Source organism: Stegodyphus dumicola, chromosome 7 (assembly GCF_044657685.1).
Source record: "Stegodyphus dumicola isolate Sdum_Otavi_A_Nest chromosome 7, ASM4465768v1".
NCBI lineage: Eukaryota > Metazoa > Arthropoda > Arachnida > Araneae > Eresidae > Stegodyphus > Stegodyphus dumicola.
The window spans coordinates 153,750,149-153,767,355 of NC_140774.1; the positions used below are offsets into that span (position 1 = coordinate 153,750,149).

General features: G+C 29.1%; 1 protein-coding gene across 4 annotated transcripts in view; it reads right to left on the reverse strand.

Annotated features, from left to right (window-relative positions):
- Positions 1-3,013: 3,013 nt before the first annotated feature.
- LOC118189373 (serine/arginine-rich splicing factor 7-like) overlaps positions 3,014-17,207 on the reverse strand; it is a 34,436-nt gene continuing 20,242 nt past the window's right edge. For 2 of the 4 annotated variants that reach the window (XM_035359959.2, XM_035359958.2), the window contains exon 5: positions 3,014-3,823. In XM_035359959.2, coding sequence (XP_035215850.1) covers positions 3,718-3,823 — 106 coding nt within the window. In that variant the 3' untranslated portion in view covers positions 3,014-3,717. Of the gene's footprint in view, positions 3,824-6,428; positions 13,059-17,207 lie in introns of those variants that run through there. The other 2 variants (XR_004758265.2, XM_035359960.2) reach the window with 2 other exon arrangements.

Here is a 17,207-nt window from a genome sequence, read left to right on the forward strand (position 1 = left end):
TTTTATCGTTTACTTCCTTTTTATACTTATGAATAATAAGATTTTATTTTGACATTTTTTTGGAGTGCATAAAACCCTTAAGAATGTTAACTCTTTCAAAGTGCTTCTATTATATAGGCAATTTGTCTGAATTTATCAGGAGATAAATAAGAGACAATTGAATGCATTATAGTTTTTGTGATTTTCATTCATTCAATGATTTTCAATGATTGTAAATTAAGTAAAATCAATTTATCTTTAAACCCTCTTTTAGGATGAGATCTGCCAAAAAGTGTTTAAATATCAGTAAAGCTCACACTACTTTTAAATTGAATCAAAACATCAGTTATATTGTATAAAATTTCAGCCAGTTTTATTTCCTGAAATTCTTATACTCCTCAAGAGATAAAGGGAATTCAGACAAGTTAATAAAAAAAATCTTTAAAAAAGCTTATTAATTTGTCTGTAATAAGGTGTATGTCAACTTACTAGTATTAAATGTATGAGAATTAGGATTGGATTACGGAAAAGCACGCGAACACTATCTGCTTAAGGGGATGGATGGTTGCGTGTAAATCTTTTTTTAAGAGAAAATTGCTCGCATTTACGTTCCTGGCAGAAAACTCCACATGTAATCAACCTGTTCTTCGGGTTTGATTGGATTAATTTTGTTCGCTTACTGAATTACATCAAAGCGCACAACAATTACCTGTATAAGGGGAGGGATGCCTTCACAGAGGACTTTCTAAGGGAAGCTCGCTTGCATTTACGTTACACAAAAACCATGAATCCAACCCTTTAGCCTGGATTCAAACCCGAGCGAGCTACAAGTGTTCAGCCACCTTTACCGCTCTACTGAAGGGCCCGTAAAAAAAAACTGATAGAGAAAAAGTATTGAAATAACCGATTTAGTTTACTAACTTATATTTCTCAGACAGTACATAAATTACGCATATGAGGGGATTATTTGTGAGTAAATAAACTGTGTTGCACTTTTCTCTACTATTTCGTATTGCGATGGAATTGTTGCATTTCAAAGTTATTTCTCACGAATTAATTTAGCTCCATTCATGATTTTTTATATTTTCAAAGAGAAAATTTCGCACTTTAAATAAAAAAATACACGAGAAGATACTTTATGCAAAATTTGGTGTAAACGGTTTTCTTAATTTTGCTTTGAAAATATTCCAGGGTAATCGTTTTCATTACTGGAAGAAATATGAAAAACAGATTTACTACATTGTAAGTGTCAACACCCAGTACGTCCTTATTCTTTTGAATACATGAAAGATTACTCTTTCTAAAATAAATTAGAAAATACATTATGTGCAAATAGAATATTCGTTGAAAATGAATTAGACTTCAACCTTTGGATATAACGATGGTTTTAGACGAAATTTCTACCTACGAAAAGAAATTGACGTATAATTAATTCTTCATGAACATTTAAAACTGTTCTGAAAAATACTTTAAATGATTGCATGTAAGTCACAGATTTTTTTTCTCTGCTAACACAAACAAAAGCCAATTTTACAAAGAAAAATTCTCGTTAAAGATATACCTCCTTTGCCTGATGGTCCAATGTAATATTTGTGAAAGTTAAGTGATGAAACGCAACCAATGTATCTGATTTTCTTTTTTATATTGTAATAACAAAATTATCAAAAAACACAGATTTAAATCTCTGTTGTTATGTAAAGCTTTATTATTGCTGTAAGTTCATTTCAAAATCTAATTGTATTGAATCTCATTCTAATCATCTAATAGTAATAAATATTATTATTTCATTAAATTAGTCATTACCATTATTTTGTTAATGAAAATATGTTATTAAAAATCGCATTCCAGCCTGCAGACTTACAAAGCTAGTTCATATGTATTACATTTTGTAAAATTTTGTTCTTTTTTTCTAATTTCTAATACGAAATATAAATGAAGAGTGAAAACAAAGTTAAAAAATTCACAAATTATTTACGAGATTGATCAGAAATAGTGAGTAAAATATAAACATTGCATACATTTTGTTCTAAATAAATAGTGCACTGGATATGCAACCAGTACTGTATATTTATTTAGAACTTCATTTAAATGAAAGCAAAATAATCATCGAAAAAACCCAAATCTAGCAACCCATCTACTATGGGGGCAGCGTCCAACAAACACGTAAATTTTACTGCATCTATGGAGGGGGACTAACAACTTTTTTCATTAGGAAATTGTCAAAGAGGGGGCAAAACTGTTTCGGATCGCGCCGGTCTGAAGGCTATATTATGAGAATTTTGGTCTGGTTTTAGAAGGTTAACAAACCGATACAAATCAGGTGACTTTTTAAATCTTTTGCTATCAAATAGAAATCAAGTTACAATGAATAATGTATGCATTAATTAAATATTGATTTATTTAACAAAAAAACTGCTATAGAAATTTTTTTTTGTAAAGCAACTGTACCCATATTTAGAAAAAAATCAGAAATACTGAAGAAATGCAAGAAAGCTTATTTTATTTGGATGCAAGTTCTGAAACTAAATTAGTCATATGTAGAGCTTTAACTCTCCATAAACCAGGTTTGACTTTGACTACATGAATAAAAACATTAAATTTTAAAATATAATTTAGAGAGATAAAATAAATATGCCCTTTATAAAGACTGAATTACATGTACGTATTTATTTTGCCCACCCAGCAGCCATGTAGTAAAGTTGTTGAACACTAATAGTTCAATTTTGGGGTTCAAATCTGATGAATGGACAATTTTCCTCATGTGTAATGTATATATGAGCTAATTCAAAAATCCTTCATGAAGGCATCTCTTCCCTTGGCAGATAGCTCTCAAGTGCTTTGCTATAATTCAACCAACCAAACCTCCTTTGGCAGATAGCTCTCAAGTGCTTTGTTATAATTCAACCAACCAAACCTTACTTATTTCATAGTTATGTACAGCATTTTGGAGATTAGTTCAGGAATGCAGAAATATATCCCATGAAATCTGCTTTAAAAAAGGAACAACAAAGAGAAAAGAAACATAAAATATAAATAAAGTTTTAATGATTTATTCTTCAACTGCTGCAAATTACAAGGGATTTAAATAGCTACACCCTCTTAAAAAGTTTCTGCCCACTCCTATGGCTTTTTGCTATACTCATTATACTACAGCAATACCTCTAACTGCAGCTACTTTAAGAATTAAAGACTGCTTAGAGAGTTTTAATTTAAAAGTAAACATTTTAACAAAACTTACCTATATGAAGTTAGTTAAATACTGAAGAAACTGTTAAAAATTTTCCCTTTTTTTGGGAAATAAGAACTCTGTTTTGTAGTACATTCTTGTATATTTTTAAGCTGTTTTGATTAAAAATTTGGGAAAATTATTGCACTTCTTTTCAAAGACATTATTACATATTTATAGAGATAAAAAGATTGCTATTTGATTATTATACTGGTTAGAAATCTATAAAACATAAGAAAGTGACAGTGCAGTCTTTCTCACAGCACAGAAAATAGAGCTGCTTTCATTCATGCTTTTTGTAGTGAAATTTCACACCAAAAGTTAAGAGTTGAGAATGTTGTTGAGCATACTGTTTCAAAGATAAGGTTTCGTAATACATAAATTTTTAACAGAATTCCAATTGCTTATTTGCATTTCTGAAATTATATGGCATAACTAAAAATGAATAATAGCAAACTTATCATTTGGGAGTACATGAAAACAATGATCATCCTGGAAAGTTCTGTAATTTTTCATATTGAAGCACATTTTCTTCTATTTTGATAAAGAGTGACCTTTATCAAAGTGGATGTTCGAGTACAGTTTTTCTTTGGACATTCATCCTCTACAAACAAGAACCTATTAAAAGAAGCTGTCAATGAATATCCACGTTATACAGATCAGGAACTATCAAACTATTCAGAAAATACATCATCATTTGAAGAAGAATGGGTTTGTAAAGTTGCTACAGTGTATAGATACCATTTTTTAACAGAGCATAATACATTTGCTCAAGTTTCGGCATAAGATTCTTTGTGGCAAAACTTGATTTATTCACATTTTTAACCCCTTAACTGCCTCGGGCGTATATATACACCCTTCCAAAATACAATTATTTGCTTTGCACTGCTACCTGTAAAATTAGTCGCAAAGCTTTGGAATGCAACACCACAATGACCTTGACAAAGTATGGGAAGGAGGATACTATTTCAGAGAAGTGTGGGGAGAGAGGGGTGTATCTAAAGTGGTGAAAGTAATGACTGCGTGGTATTGGCTGGTGTTGTTTGAGTAAAACGTATTTTTTTTTTTTTTTATTCTGTGTCTTCCGTTTTCATTTACTTTTTGTAGTAGGTTCCAGGAATAAAGAAAGATATAACGGATGTTTCAAACCCATTTATCTTCTTTGAATTATTTTTTGATGAACTGCTCGTGCTTCATTTATTAATATTGTTACTGAAACTAATCGTTTTGTAGACGAGTATATGAACCAACACCTTGCAAACGAAAAATCAAGAACAAATATTTAGGCATACTGATTTCACAAGATATAACACTGAAACCTGATATTACACTTTGTCTAAAAATTAATTGATCAAAACTCCATTTTAGGGATCTTTTTTATTATAAAAACATCATTTTTATAATACTTTTACTCAAAACATAAAATTTTGTGCATTTTTTCTTTTATTCTTTATTTTGTGAAAGTAAAACTTATTTCCCCCCTAATACATAACTACGTGCGCCTGTGTGAAAAAACGTGGCATTGGGAAATGAATCTTGTACATTTTCCGCTGCAGGTAGGGGGTTAATATTTACGTAACATTTGGAAAAGGAATATTTTAAATGGCTCATTACTGGGAATGAGAAGTAGATACCGTATAATAATGTTACAAGAAAACATTCATGGGATGCTTTGTGTATGGTAGGATAAACACATAACTATAAACTGAGTTATTACCGTCAAATCAGGCAATTAATTCGGAAAAATACTGTTTCCAAGCAGTAGTTTAAAAAAAAAAAAAAATTGATGCTAAGTGCCCAGAATAGAACAATAATCGAAATGCTGTCATGATGAAACCATCATGACAATACTCCCCGCCAACTTTCGATGAATGTCGCACTACGACTACGAATATGGCAGAGATGTTTTGTATCCCCCCCTGCGTATTCTATACCTTGTCTCCTTGAATTTTTTTTTCTACAGGTCATTTCAAAATTCTCTGAATAGTATGGAATTTACCATTTTCTTCCTTTGCAGACTGTCAAATAGCACCTTGATAACTTCTTTAAAAATAATCCTAATGACGGTTTTGAGGAATTTTCTTGTTGTCAGAGAGATGGCAAAAAGTCATAGAATAAAATGGTACTTGTGATTCAATGATTTTTGTATTCTGTGTATATGTGTCTGTGTGTGCTGCTTTGTTATAAAAAAACTGCAGAAATTTTTGGATGATCCAATATTAAGCAATTTTAACAAGCAAACACACCAAAATTTCAAATATTAACTATGGAAATTAAGTTTAATTCATAAAACCAAATATGGTTACACATGTAAAAGCTATCATCCTAAGGAGATGGGTGTCTCTATATAAAGAACTCTGAGGGGAAACAGACTTGAATTCACAAAATGCGAATTAAGTGATGAATTTCATCACTGTTAATCCTTTAGGATTAATATTTAAGTTCCATTATGCATTTAAATTTTACTATTTTGTTTATACTATTGCAGAACTCCATGTTTTTATTATTCTGTAGCTACTTTTTTCTTATTTCGGCTTAAAATTTTAAGGAAAATAATAGACACGTTCTTCCATACTATGGCACATGTTTGGAACTCTCCAAAAATTGTACATTTACCAAAATTTCAATATTTTTCAGCAATAGTCATAAGCCTTGTTTCTGGCTCAGTGTTTGTAATTCAGCAGCATTTTAACTTTTACTGACATGTAGCTCAGCATAAATTTTTTTTGTCCATGTCCTCTGTTGGTACAGTAATCATAATATCACTAACACCAAAAGCGATTTTTTTGGATCATATCTCTGCAACAGATCTGTACATTATAATAAACACACATTCAATGGTATGATGTTGAAATGTTTATTTCACACAAAAAATTACATGGATTATTTATTATTCTGATTACTTGGGTATAATGAATATAGTTTAATCATATTATTAAATAGGTTTTCAAAATGCATGAAAAATAGCAACATAACCCAGTACTTTAACAAAATATGATCATAGAAAAAGGAAATATATGTATATATATTTAGCAAAAAGTGTAACATTAAATCTTTACTACAGTGAAACCAAGTTCTTATATTCCTGCATTTCACACAATTATGATTTTTTTAAAAATTTATTTTCAGTAAGTATGGATTTTCTTATTGAAGTGAATTATACATTTTCCTGCTGTTTATAAACTTTAGCTAATTATGCTAACACTGCTATGCAACTTCAAAATTTTATGGGTTTTTTTTTTTTTTTGATAAAAATAAGTTACAGCACTTGAAAGGAAATAGTGACCTTGATTTAATGATCTCTATACCTGCTTCTTTCCCTTAAGAGACTTAATATTTTACAAAATTTGGACAGATATTCTTTTGATTACTATAGTTCAATATTACTCTCTAATGTTGCTTTACTTTTTAAAAAATCACCAATAATAAAGATTTTAATTTTTGTTATTACCTCAGAAAAATAAATTTGACCAATAAAGGAGGTGGTGAATGTTGAATTTTACAGAAAATCTTTTAATTCATTGACTGTGAACTATGAAATAATTTGGCTGACAGGACTGGGTATGACACAAACTCATAATCACTGAATTTGGCTTTTCTGAATCTATACATACTACTAAAAGTAAACGAAACAGTAATAAGGGCTGAAGTGTATCTGAATGTGAATTAATCTGCTGTAAAGAATTTTGTTACGTATGCCAACTATGAGATAACTCATCAGTAAAAAGAGGTATATATATATATTGTTAATTACAATATATTATCATTTAATCAGACTTTTCAGGCTCAAATCTTGAAAGCTGTCATGGTAATAATGTATTAAAGTAGCTCAAGCTTTTTAAGAGAGGATACTCTTTTAAATGAATTAAATATTTAATTTGCAATAATGCCTAAACTCTCAATAAAATCAAAGATCAATTATAAATATGTTTAAATATATTCTTATACAATAGTTTGCAAAATTATAACATCTTGTTTAAATTATTAACATTCCTTACAAACAACATATCCTACTTTACATTTTAAAATGGAATTTAAAACAAAATATAAACAGAGGTTTCACTGTGGTTGCAAAAATATTGACAAATAATTTTACAACTATATTGACATATAAAATCTAGCAACATTCAATACAGATATTAAGATGAAGTATAATGCAATGATTGCATCTAACGAACAGTAGAGAGATTTAGAAGTGCTTCTTAACTTGTGTACTTGAAAAGGGAATGTGGCATGTGAGAGTTAAAAAATCTCTAATAATAAAAGTTATATTAGCAGCACTGTTACTAAAAAATTTCTGAGAAACTGGTAAATGAAGACAGAGTGCTGTACATATTTGTTAATCCTTCCTTACTTGAAAACAATATTTTCATACCTAATATTATTTAATAAAATGTTCATATTTTTATAAGATGGATAAAGTGCAATTTCTGTATTTATCTGCTTTTATTAATAAAAAATTTAGTAACTTTCTCTTTCTACTGTCTACACATACACGATTTCATTTTTGTTCTTATACTATAGTTTTATCAACTTATACTATGGACATGCCATTTTTCATGAAGCAATAAAATTGCAAATTGCTGTCTTAGTCATTAACATTATCGAAAATTTTAACTTCAATATTAATAATAATTTTATACATTAAAAATATAGAAAAATATTTTGCATGCTTAAAAACATTTTGTTTATGTAAAATTGTATTTATTATCTGCACAAAGCTAGACATTCTGTAAATCACTTTTCACTAATTAAGCAATATATTTATTGCAGTAATTTTGCAGAATTAGATGAGCTTTATTTAAACAAGCATTTATGCACACTACTATCACCCATGCAGTATTTTTCATCGATTTTTTTTTAATTTGCAGTAAATATCGACTGCAAATATTAAAGTTTTCAGTATTTCCACTTTTTCATAATATAATCATCATACAATCCTTTAAAGCAAACTATAGTCTAAGATATCCATTACTTTAATCTTACTTACTGTGATCTTAAGATAATTTCTTAATATTTTAGTATTTTAATCAAATCTAAAATTATTCTCGAATTATTAAAAAAAAATGTATTACAACCAAAAAAAATTACAAAAAGGATGAATAATTCAAGAATACAATGAATAATTGCTCAAATATAAAATCCAAACCCATCACATCACATAAACACATTCAGTTTCTTCGTTAAACTGTTCATTCACTTTTCTTTCAAAAATACATTTAGGTAATATTCAAGTATTTACTTTTTAAGAAAAATAGTTCTGGAAAGAAGCATTAATATTAAACGATAAAACTTTCCAGTATCCATGCTAGGGTGGAATTACAAACAAGAATGGCGAAAGCAAAAACATTTTTCATGCAGATACATAAAACTATGGATATTATAAGAGATAGACTAACCCAGCGGGCAGAGCGTGTATCACCCACATGTCCGCAAGGAAGAGTAGGGACGATCTGGCTTACTTTAACATGGAAACCTGTGGCGTTTGTATCACATAACTGTTTTTAATTATTAAATGTGATATGTTGTATAAGTGATGAGATTATGAAAGTCACAGTTTTTCCAAATAAGATTTAATATATCTCAAAAAACCACTTTTTACTGCATCTTGCGCATTTTTTTCAAGCGTAATTCTTGTATAAATTTCTTTAGTAAAACGGTAAAAATTCTAAACGCGAAACTTATGAACTTATAATTTTCTTTGATTTTATGTGCATTTTCAGGCAGTAGTTTTTAAAATTATTATAACATAACAAGACCATCATTTATTTGATTATACAATTATTAATTATTAACATGACAAAATGATTATTTATTTTTGTTATTCATAAAATTCGGAGCGTAAACTTTTCTGAGTGTAATGGGGGGAAGAAAAAGATAAAGCACTCAGATTTGATTTTATATTATGCCCAAAGGAGCATTTTTTGTAACGTTTTGTGTGTTACTTTTATTTATTAAATATCATGTTCTTTGCAAGTAAACCAAATAAAATTCAATTCAAGAGCAATGACACAAAATATTTGAAAATGGCATATCTTTAGAATTTCCGTGCTGGAGATAAAAATGTTATTTTCTGTACAGGGTTGTCATTGCTTGCTTTGAACTCGTTGAGTTTGTTAATCAAAACTTCGTTAAAGTTACAAAATATGAAATGGATTAAAACAAATTCGAAATTAGGCCGTCCACATGCCCATATTCGGGTGGAGGATTACGTTATTCAAAATTTGATGGCTCTAAATTTTGTTGTTTTTTTTTCAATGTGCAAGAAAGAGAAACATACATGCATATTCTTCATTATTTAATTTCTTTAAATATAATACAGGGTGATAATATTTGGTGGCAACAGTTTGCAAAGTGAAACAAAGCAAAATGCCGTTTCGAAACTAACAGCTTTTCTGAGCTGCCACTCCTTTGGGCTAATAAAATAAATTCACAATAAATAAGAAAACTTATGCAGAATTAGAACTAAATTTAAAAAATAATCACTATAAAATTTAGCACAATTAATTTTTACAGTTAAATACAATTTTTAACATTAGAATAAATGGATAAAAATTATCAAAGTGTTAAACGTGTTTATCACTATGACGTATTATTATGAAATATTATTGAAATAAAACTCCTTTGTAGAATACTATGCTATAATATTTAGATATAATTTTTAAAAAGCAGTACAATTAAGAATTTTAAACAAAAAAACCTTCAAAAATCCATTTTTCGGATTTTAGTATTTTTTACTTATTTATACCAATAAAAATCATAAAAATTGTAAGAGAAAAATTTTTATTTGAATTTTTCTATTAGTTCAGATTTAAAATATTATTTTTTAAAAGAAGTACATAAAAATTTCCTTACAGACTAGAAAAAGCTAAAAAAATATCCAGACCTGAAAGCATGCAACAGTGTTATAATTATTTAGAACATTAATTATGCTTGATAAACATGTTATTTTTTAAAAATCAATCTCAGTTTGAAAAATAAAAATATCAAAAATTCTAATTTGTGAAAGGAGGAACTATCACCAGCTTTTTCTTGAAACGTATACATGTTGCATTAGCTAACTACTGTTAAGCTTCTGCAAGTCATGATGTGGTCAAGGTAACAGCCGGGAATGCGCCAGGGCAAGGGAGAAAACTCATTTGGGTTGATCTATTTCTTATAAGGTCCATGCATAAAACACATTGCTGTCATTAAAATGAAAAAAAAAAAAAAAAAAAAAAAAAAAAAAAACACCCAAATCTTTCTTTAAGAATAAAAAATCTAATTATTTTGGGAAAAAAGAGGCAAGTAATGCATTTGAAAAAATCAGTCACACCTTAGCTCTTATCAAGACATGCATAAAAGCTCTTAATGGATTATAGCAACTGAATAATATATGTGCCAGTGGATAATAATATTCCCAACATTTAAAATTCTATTTCAAATTGCCAATAAGAAGTGAGATTATTTCAACTGAAGCAAAATATAATTGAAGGTTCTTCAGAAAAGTTATATTTTGAAAATGTTCCAAAACAAAAATGCCTAAGAATCGCATTGCATCAAAAAAGCTGCCACCTAATGGATTGATGCTTCTCCCAATAAGAGAGTATATATCCAGGAAGCAATTTCAAAACCCTCTTTGACTTCGGAAACCTTGAATTTACTGAAGACTTGAAGGATAGATCTTTATGCAATGAAATAAATGATCTGCATTTATTTCTCTTCTTAAATATGTACCCATTTGAACTGCTAGAGAAAGCAGTCTTACCAAAGATTAATGAGCATGTGTCTGTTCTTCGGTGACAAAAATATGAATTCTGCCCTCTAATGTTAGATAAACTGATCAACCACTATGGTACTTGTAGGTGCATGGTATGGGATGACATCACTGTAAATGGGTAGATAGATTTACTCCAAGTGTATTCATGATTTCTCTAACATAGAGAGCTCACAGATCTGAGTTTTAAGTCAGAACTTTTAGTTCTTAGAGCATTTTATAGACTACACTTGGCTGTCCAAAAGGGTTCATTTGATCAATGAGTACTTAGTTATAGTTAGTTAGCACACATATTCAAATAATACTCTAACCACTGGTCAAACAGAGCTTGAATCCCACAGTACATACATAGGATGCTCCTCCCTCCCAAACTTTGCATAAAGGTATAGAATAAAATATAATTAAAAGTTATCTTTACTGAAAATCAAAATATAGAACACAGTGGTTCTCAACTTTTTTTTGGCTCCATGAACCTTTTTCATCATTGCTAGATCATTCTCCACTCCTTTCCAAAGTTGAAAAAATTCATATATACATTTATCTATATTTCAATTATACTTTAACATGTTTAATAAGTTAAACAACAAAAAGTATAAAAAATATTGGTAAATACCAAAACTTGAACAAAAGTAGCTATTTTATATTCACAAATTAAAACTAAATAGCTTAACAACAGATTGACTGCATCTCCCCCCCCCCCGGCTGGCAGCCCCTGATCAAATACTTTAAATCAACAGATGAGAAACATGCAAAAATAAGAATAAAAATATTCGGTTTCACTGTTCCTTTTAAAAATAATCTTGAAGATTAACATAGTAAATAACATTTTCATTATTATAGTAAAACTCACGATAGTATTGCAATACTCCTGCAAGTACTGTGTTACAATACTTACTTGCAGGAGAGATTATAGCTGAGAACAATTTTATCAAGCTATTTAAAATGCTGATTAATTTAGCTGCATTTCTGCCAATGCTTGATAATTTGATACTGACAGCAAGGAATTATACCAAGAACAATATTTCATTCATATTTGCAAAGTTACATGGATTTATTATACATAAAGGATAATTTAAATCAGATTGCCCACAATCAATATTATAAAACAACATGAAAAATTTTGATGTAAAAAAAGCCGAAGAAGGGCTTTAGAAGCTTATATCATGAAAATGAATCAGAAATAGCAATACAAAGCACTAGTTAAAACATACGCAGTATTATTTGATTAATCCTTGTTTTTGAAAGAAATTTTCAAATTCCTGATGAATACATTTGTACATAAGAAAAAAAAAAAAAAAAAAAAATTATACATTGAAAGAATAAAATGCCTTATCATCCCAGAATTTCACATTAAATGCATAAAAAACAAGTATATAAGTTAAAAAGAAAAGCTGTTCACGACCAAAATAAAAGGATTCCTATACTTTTGTGAATTATACTGCTTTATTTAAACATTTCTTTATTTAGCTATATTGACGAATTCACTTTGCCAAAATTTAAAAATATTTTTCAAGAAGGGAGAGGAAGTGCAAGTTGAAGTTTTTTTATTGAATAAATACAAAACTATTTAATCATTTGAGGAACAATGCATTAAACTAAATTAATACATAAATCACCTTTCACACTTTTGGCACAAATCAAATTTGGATAAATCATCTCACCTCTCATAACTTTTAATTTTAAAAATATAGAGCTACATTAGAATGTAGAATTTTTTATAAATCCCCATTTACACCATACACAGAAAAACTACCTACCTAAAACTCTAAATTTAACTTTAAAATATGAATATATAATACTTAATAATGCATAAAAGAAAACAAATGCAAACATTATATTTAAAAATATAATAGGTCTTTTGGGCCCTTAAAATGACTCAAATCTGATTTCAAAATGAGCATATGCTCATGGAATCAGAAATTTACTTCTCTTTAAAATACATTACAGTAAAACCTAAAACAACAAATGTAACAAAGAAACACAATTAGTGCATCACAGTGCTACAAGCAAACACAGTACATAAATACTGAATATTACATTTATAATTGAATAACAGCAGAGTATGCTGTAAAGTCTTCAAACCAGTCAGATCACTGCCTAAAAAAAATAAAATAAAATAAAACGTATGACATTTCATCTTTAAAAAGACAATATTAATTAGTCATGTGAAAATTAACATCCATTTGTATTTGCTTATACATGCCAAATCTTCATTTAGAAAAGGGAGGGCATGTTTAAGCACATTCACAAACATACATGACAGCAGCTGCCATCACTACTGAAGTCTAAAGGACTGTGTAGTTACTATGGCTTATTTAACTGCAATAAAATGAACAATTTTTTTTACACCACTTCTTTTCAACAGCAAAAAGTTTGTTAAATATCTAGATGTTTGTTTATAAATGACATTCCCTATATGAACTTCTAAAACCAGGTCCAGCATGCATAAAAAAATCATATTTATACAGGAACATATATCTGTATATAGTCTTTGGAATTATTAGAAGCAAAGACATAAGTATTGAAGAAAATCAACAACAAATTTATTACCTATATGTTTAAACCATGACAATAAGTTTATACACATGGACTTCTTAGACATCTTACAATATCAGTGAACACACACAAAATGTTGCACCTGACATGGATACATCCTGTATATCCAGCCATCTTAATGAATCTTATACAACAAATTCCATATTACATTCAATATGGTAGGTTGATCAAGTAACTCCAGAGAATAAAATGAATGGCTGACATGTAACTGACAGTGATGACAAAGTGATAAGTTTACTCCATCTAATTCTTATGTTGGGAAAAAAAAAAAAAAAAAGTATAATCAAATAAGCTTGCATATCAATTTTGAAATTCACGAAAGCTCCAACACGCTGAAAAGCATGTGACAGTATAACATCTCAGGCAAGATAATCTTCATGTATATTCTATAAGTTATCCACCAAATCATGATGAAAGAAGATATGGTTAAAAAATTTCTAACTACAAGTTGCCATCAAATCAGGACAAAAGAAGAAAATATAGCTAAAAAAATTAAAAGCTACATTAACTTTTAAACCTCTAGCTTGTCATGCCCACTGCACATATTAAAAACATATTACACAAGGATAAAGCTTTACCAGTCAAGAACACTTTGTTACAATGCTGCTAAAGTCAATATGTGAATTCCAGATGCCACCCATAACCTCTCATATCCAGTAACTGTAACCAATGCATGTGAAAAGAAAGCAAGTGTTAGTGTTAATACTTATCATACACCACTTGTGATGTCATGTATTGGAAAACCATTTGTCAACATTATAAAACAGCTATCAAGTTGGTTGATTTTTCGAGTTCTTTAATTTACTGAGCTTTTAACACGTAATAAAGTGGAACAAAAAGTCAACAGATCACCTAGAAAGCAATGCAAAATAGTATTATTAAACAGACAAGGCAACAGTTGCAATGAAGTTGAAAGAAATATCGGTAGAAACTAACCAAGGTGACTTAACTTCTGATGAGATTATGGGAATAGTTAATCACTACAAAATTAGCCTGATAAAGATAGGACAGGTACAAGTGATTGATGATAGGAGAATTAAGAGACTATGCCTAGGTGATGGTAGAAAATTATCAAGGTGAAGACGAACAAATAATGCAATCTAATGTAAAATTGAATGCAAAGACTGTTCGACAGACAGAAATTTAGTTTACATTTTCTAATTCCATGGGAAAAAAAAAAAAAAAAAAAAGTTTTATATCTTAAACAAAGGATTGAAAAATTATATAGGCTAAAACTCATGTTAACTGACCAGTAGGGCAAAGGACTTTATGGAGTGATGAAAACCAAATTTGTGGTGTTTGATAACGATGCTGTAAAATAAATATGGAGAACAGTATCATGATTGTGTTACTTTACAATGAAACGCCCAGTTACTCTCATAGTCTGGAATTGCACAATATTAAAATGAGAGTAGAATTATTGAGCTAACTGGGCAACAATTTTTGTTTTCTAAATATTGGAATGCAATTTAATGATGCTGAAAAGTCTTCTTTTGCCAAAAAATTTTAATTCTGATGTGGTTGCTAATACTTAGTTCAAGAAAATCAATTTACTGTTTATGCTTGGTCTTAAGAGTTTGAGGCAAGAAGGGTAAATGATCTTTTTTTCAATCAGACTTTTATTATTAATATAATAATATCATTTATGCAATAGAAAGAGTTGATGAATTTGCTTTTAATAAAATTGCCACTGCTTTTCATGAATTCAAATTCTTTTCAGAAAATATAAAGATAGCAGATACTTGTGTAGTCATTAGTACCCATTAGTATCCCATTAATTTACTGGAAAATCTTATAACAAATTTTATAAATTCGTGAAATAAGGTGCATTGGAGAATGGTAGTCCAAGAATCCTGGCCAAAGTGTCTTTTAAAATCCAAGGAAAATTGTACGGTAATTTTGACAAACTATCATAAATTTTAGTAAATGGAGGTGTCTTGTAGAGATTTTGAAATCTCTTCAAAACATTTAATATTTTTGACATGTCAAAAACTACAGTTGTTTTCAAGAATCCAGTAGAAATTAATCAATAATCCAGCAGAATCATAAATTTCAATACATGGAGGTGTGGATTTTTAAGTCAAAACAGTTAATAGTTTTGACACAGTTGTTATTGATGATGTCAAAAACTAGTTGTTTTCAATAATCCAGCAGAAATTAGGATCTTGGCCAACAGAAGAGGCAATAAAAAGTCATTTTTTTCCAGTCTTTTTTCAAAATTAAAATAAATTGCTCTATAGTTATTGGTTGGCTATGAGGAGACATTTTATGGTTTTGTGAAATTTGGAAATTGTATAAAGGTTCATAAATTTGTTAAAATAAGACTAAGTAGAATTTTTTTTTTTTTATGAAATGCAGTACATTTCTTAATAATGTGTTTTTCATTGCCGAGAATTTTTTGATACTTGATGGGATTATGAAGATGTCAAAAAATAAGTTTATGGTAAATTTGTTTTTAAAAAAAAAAAAAAGAAAAGAAAGATTACAGTATAATTTTTTACAAACAATGCAGAAGTTATTTCAAGCTTTATCAACAGCGGTAATAATGAATTCATCTTTCAATATTCGTATGCTATTGAGTAAAACATGTTTGCTATAGTAACCTGATTGAGAATTAACCCCTTAACTGCCGCGGGCGTATATATACACCTTGCTCAGCCGATGCATTAACTGCCCCAGATGCGCAGCCGATGCGTTAACTTTGCGAATAATTTTAGGTGTAGCAGCGCAAAGCAAATGATAGCAGTTTGGAAGGACGTATATATACGCCTGGGGCAGTTAACGCATCGGCTGAGCAAGGCGTATATATACGCCCGCGGAAGTTAAGGGGTTAACCATCTCAAATATTTTAATAATTTCAACAAACGTTTCTATTTAGGGAAAGTTTCTACAGGTAAACTGTATCTATATTATTTTTAAAAATAAAATGGTACAGGTTATCAATCATACTTTTAATACAGGTATTTTTAAAGATAATGAACATGAGTAGAAATTTAGAGCGTTTGGATAAATGATTTTTAAGATGAAGATGATCCATAATGTTAAGATTACCAGTAATGATGGTGGAGACCAACAAATTCTTTAAAATTTAAAATTTAAATCTTCTGGGCAAAAACAAGAGTCATTTGAATTCTCTTTACGATGATGGTTACTAAACAAACTCCCTACGATCCTATTATTTAATTCTAAAAACGGAATTGTAATTAAATATCAGCAAGTATTATTCGCACTGTTGTAAAATAAGTTAATTTTATCAAAACAAGGATGAAAAAAGTGAAATATATAAAAATCTCTGTTAGCAATACAGGAATTTTTAGATAGCTTGGAAATTAGGTTTTTACAGATAGGGGGATCAACAAAGTCAGCTTTAAAAGCATTGCTTAAAACTTAAAAAGCTTTAAAAACATAGCTGGTTAATAGAAAAGATAACTTTGTCTCAGTGAATGAAAAATGTTGAGAATATTCTCAATGAAACGAGCACTGTTGTAAAGATGAATTAAGTTGACGGTAAGTTTAATAAGGTCACTGTTACTGTTAAGTTTTTATTAGAATTACTGCTCCTTTTTCTTTGAATGGTCCAATTTTTAGAAATGTAGAATTGTTGGAAGGAATTAGAAATTTTAATATTCTGTAGATTTTTATCAGCCTATAGAAGTAAAGGGTCTTTCTTAGGATGAAAAGTTATTCTCT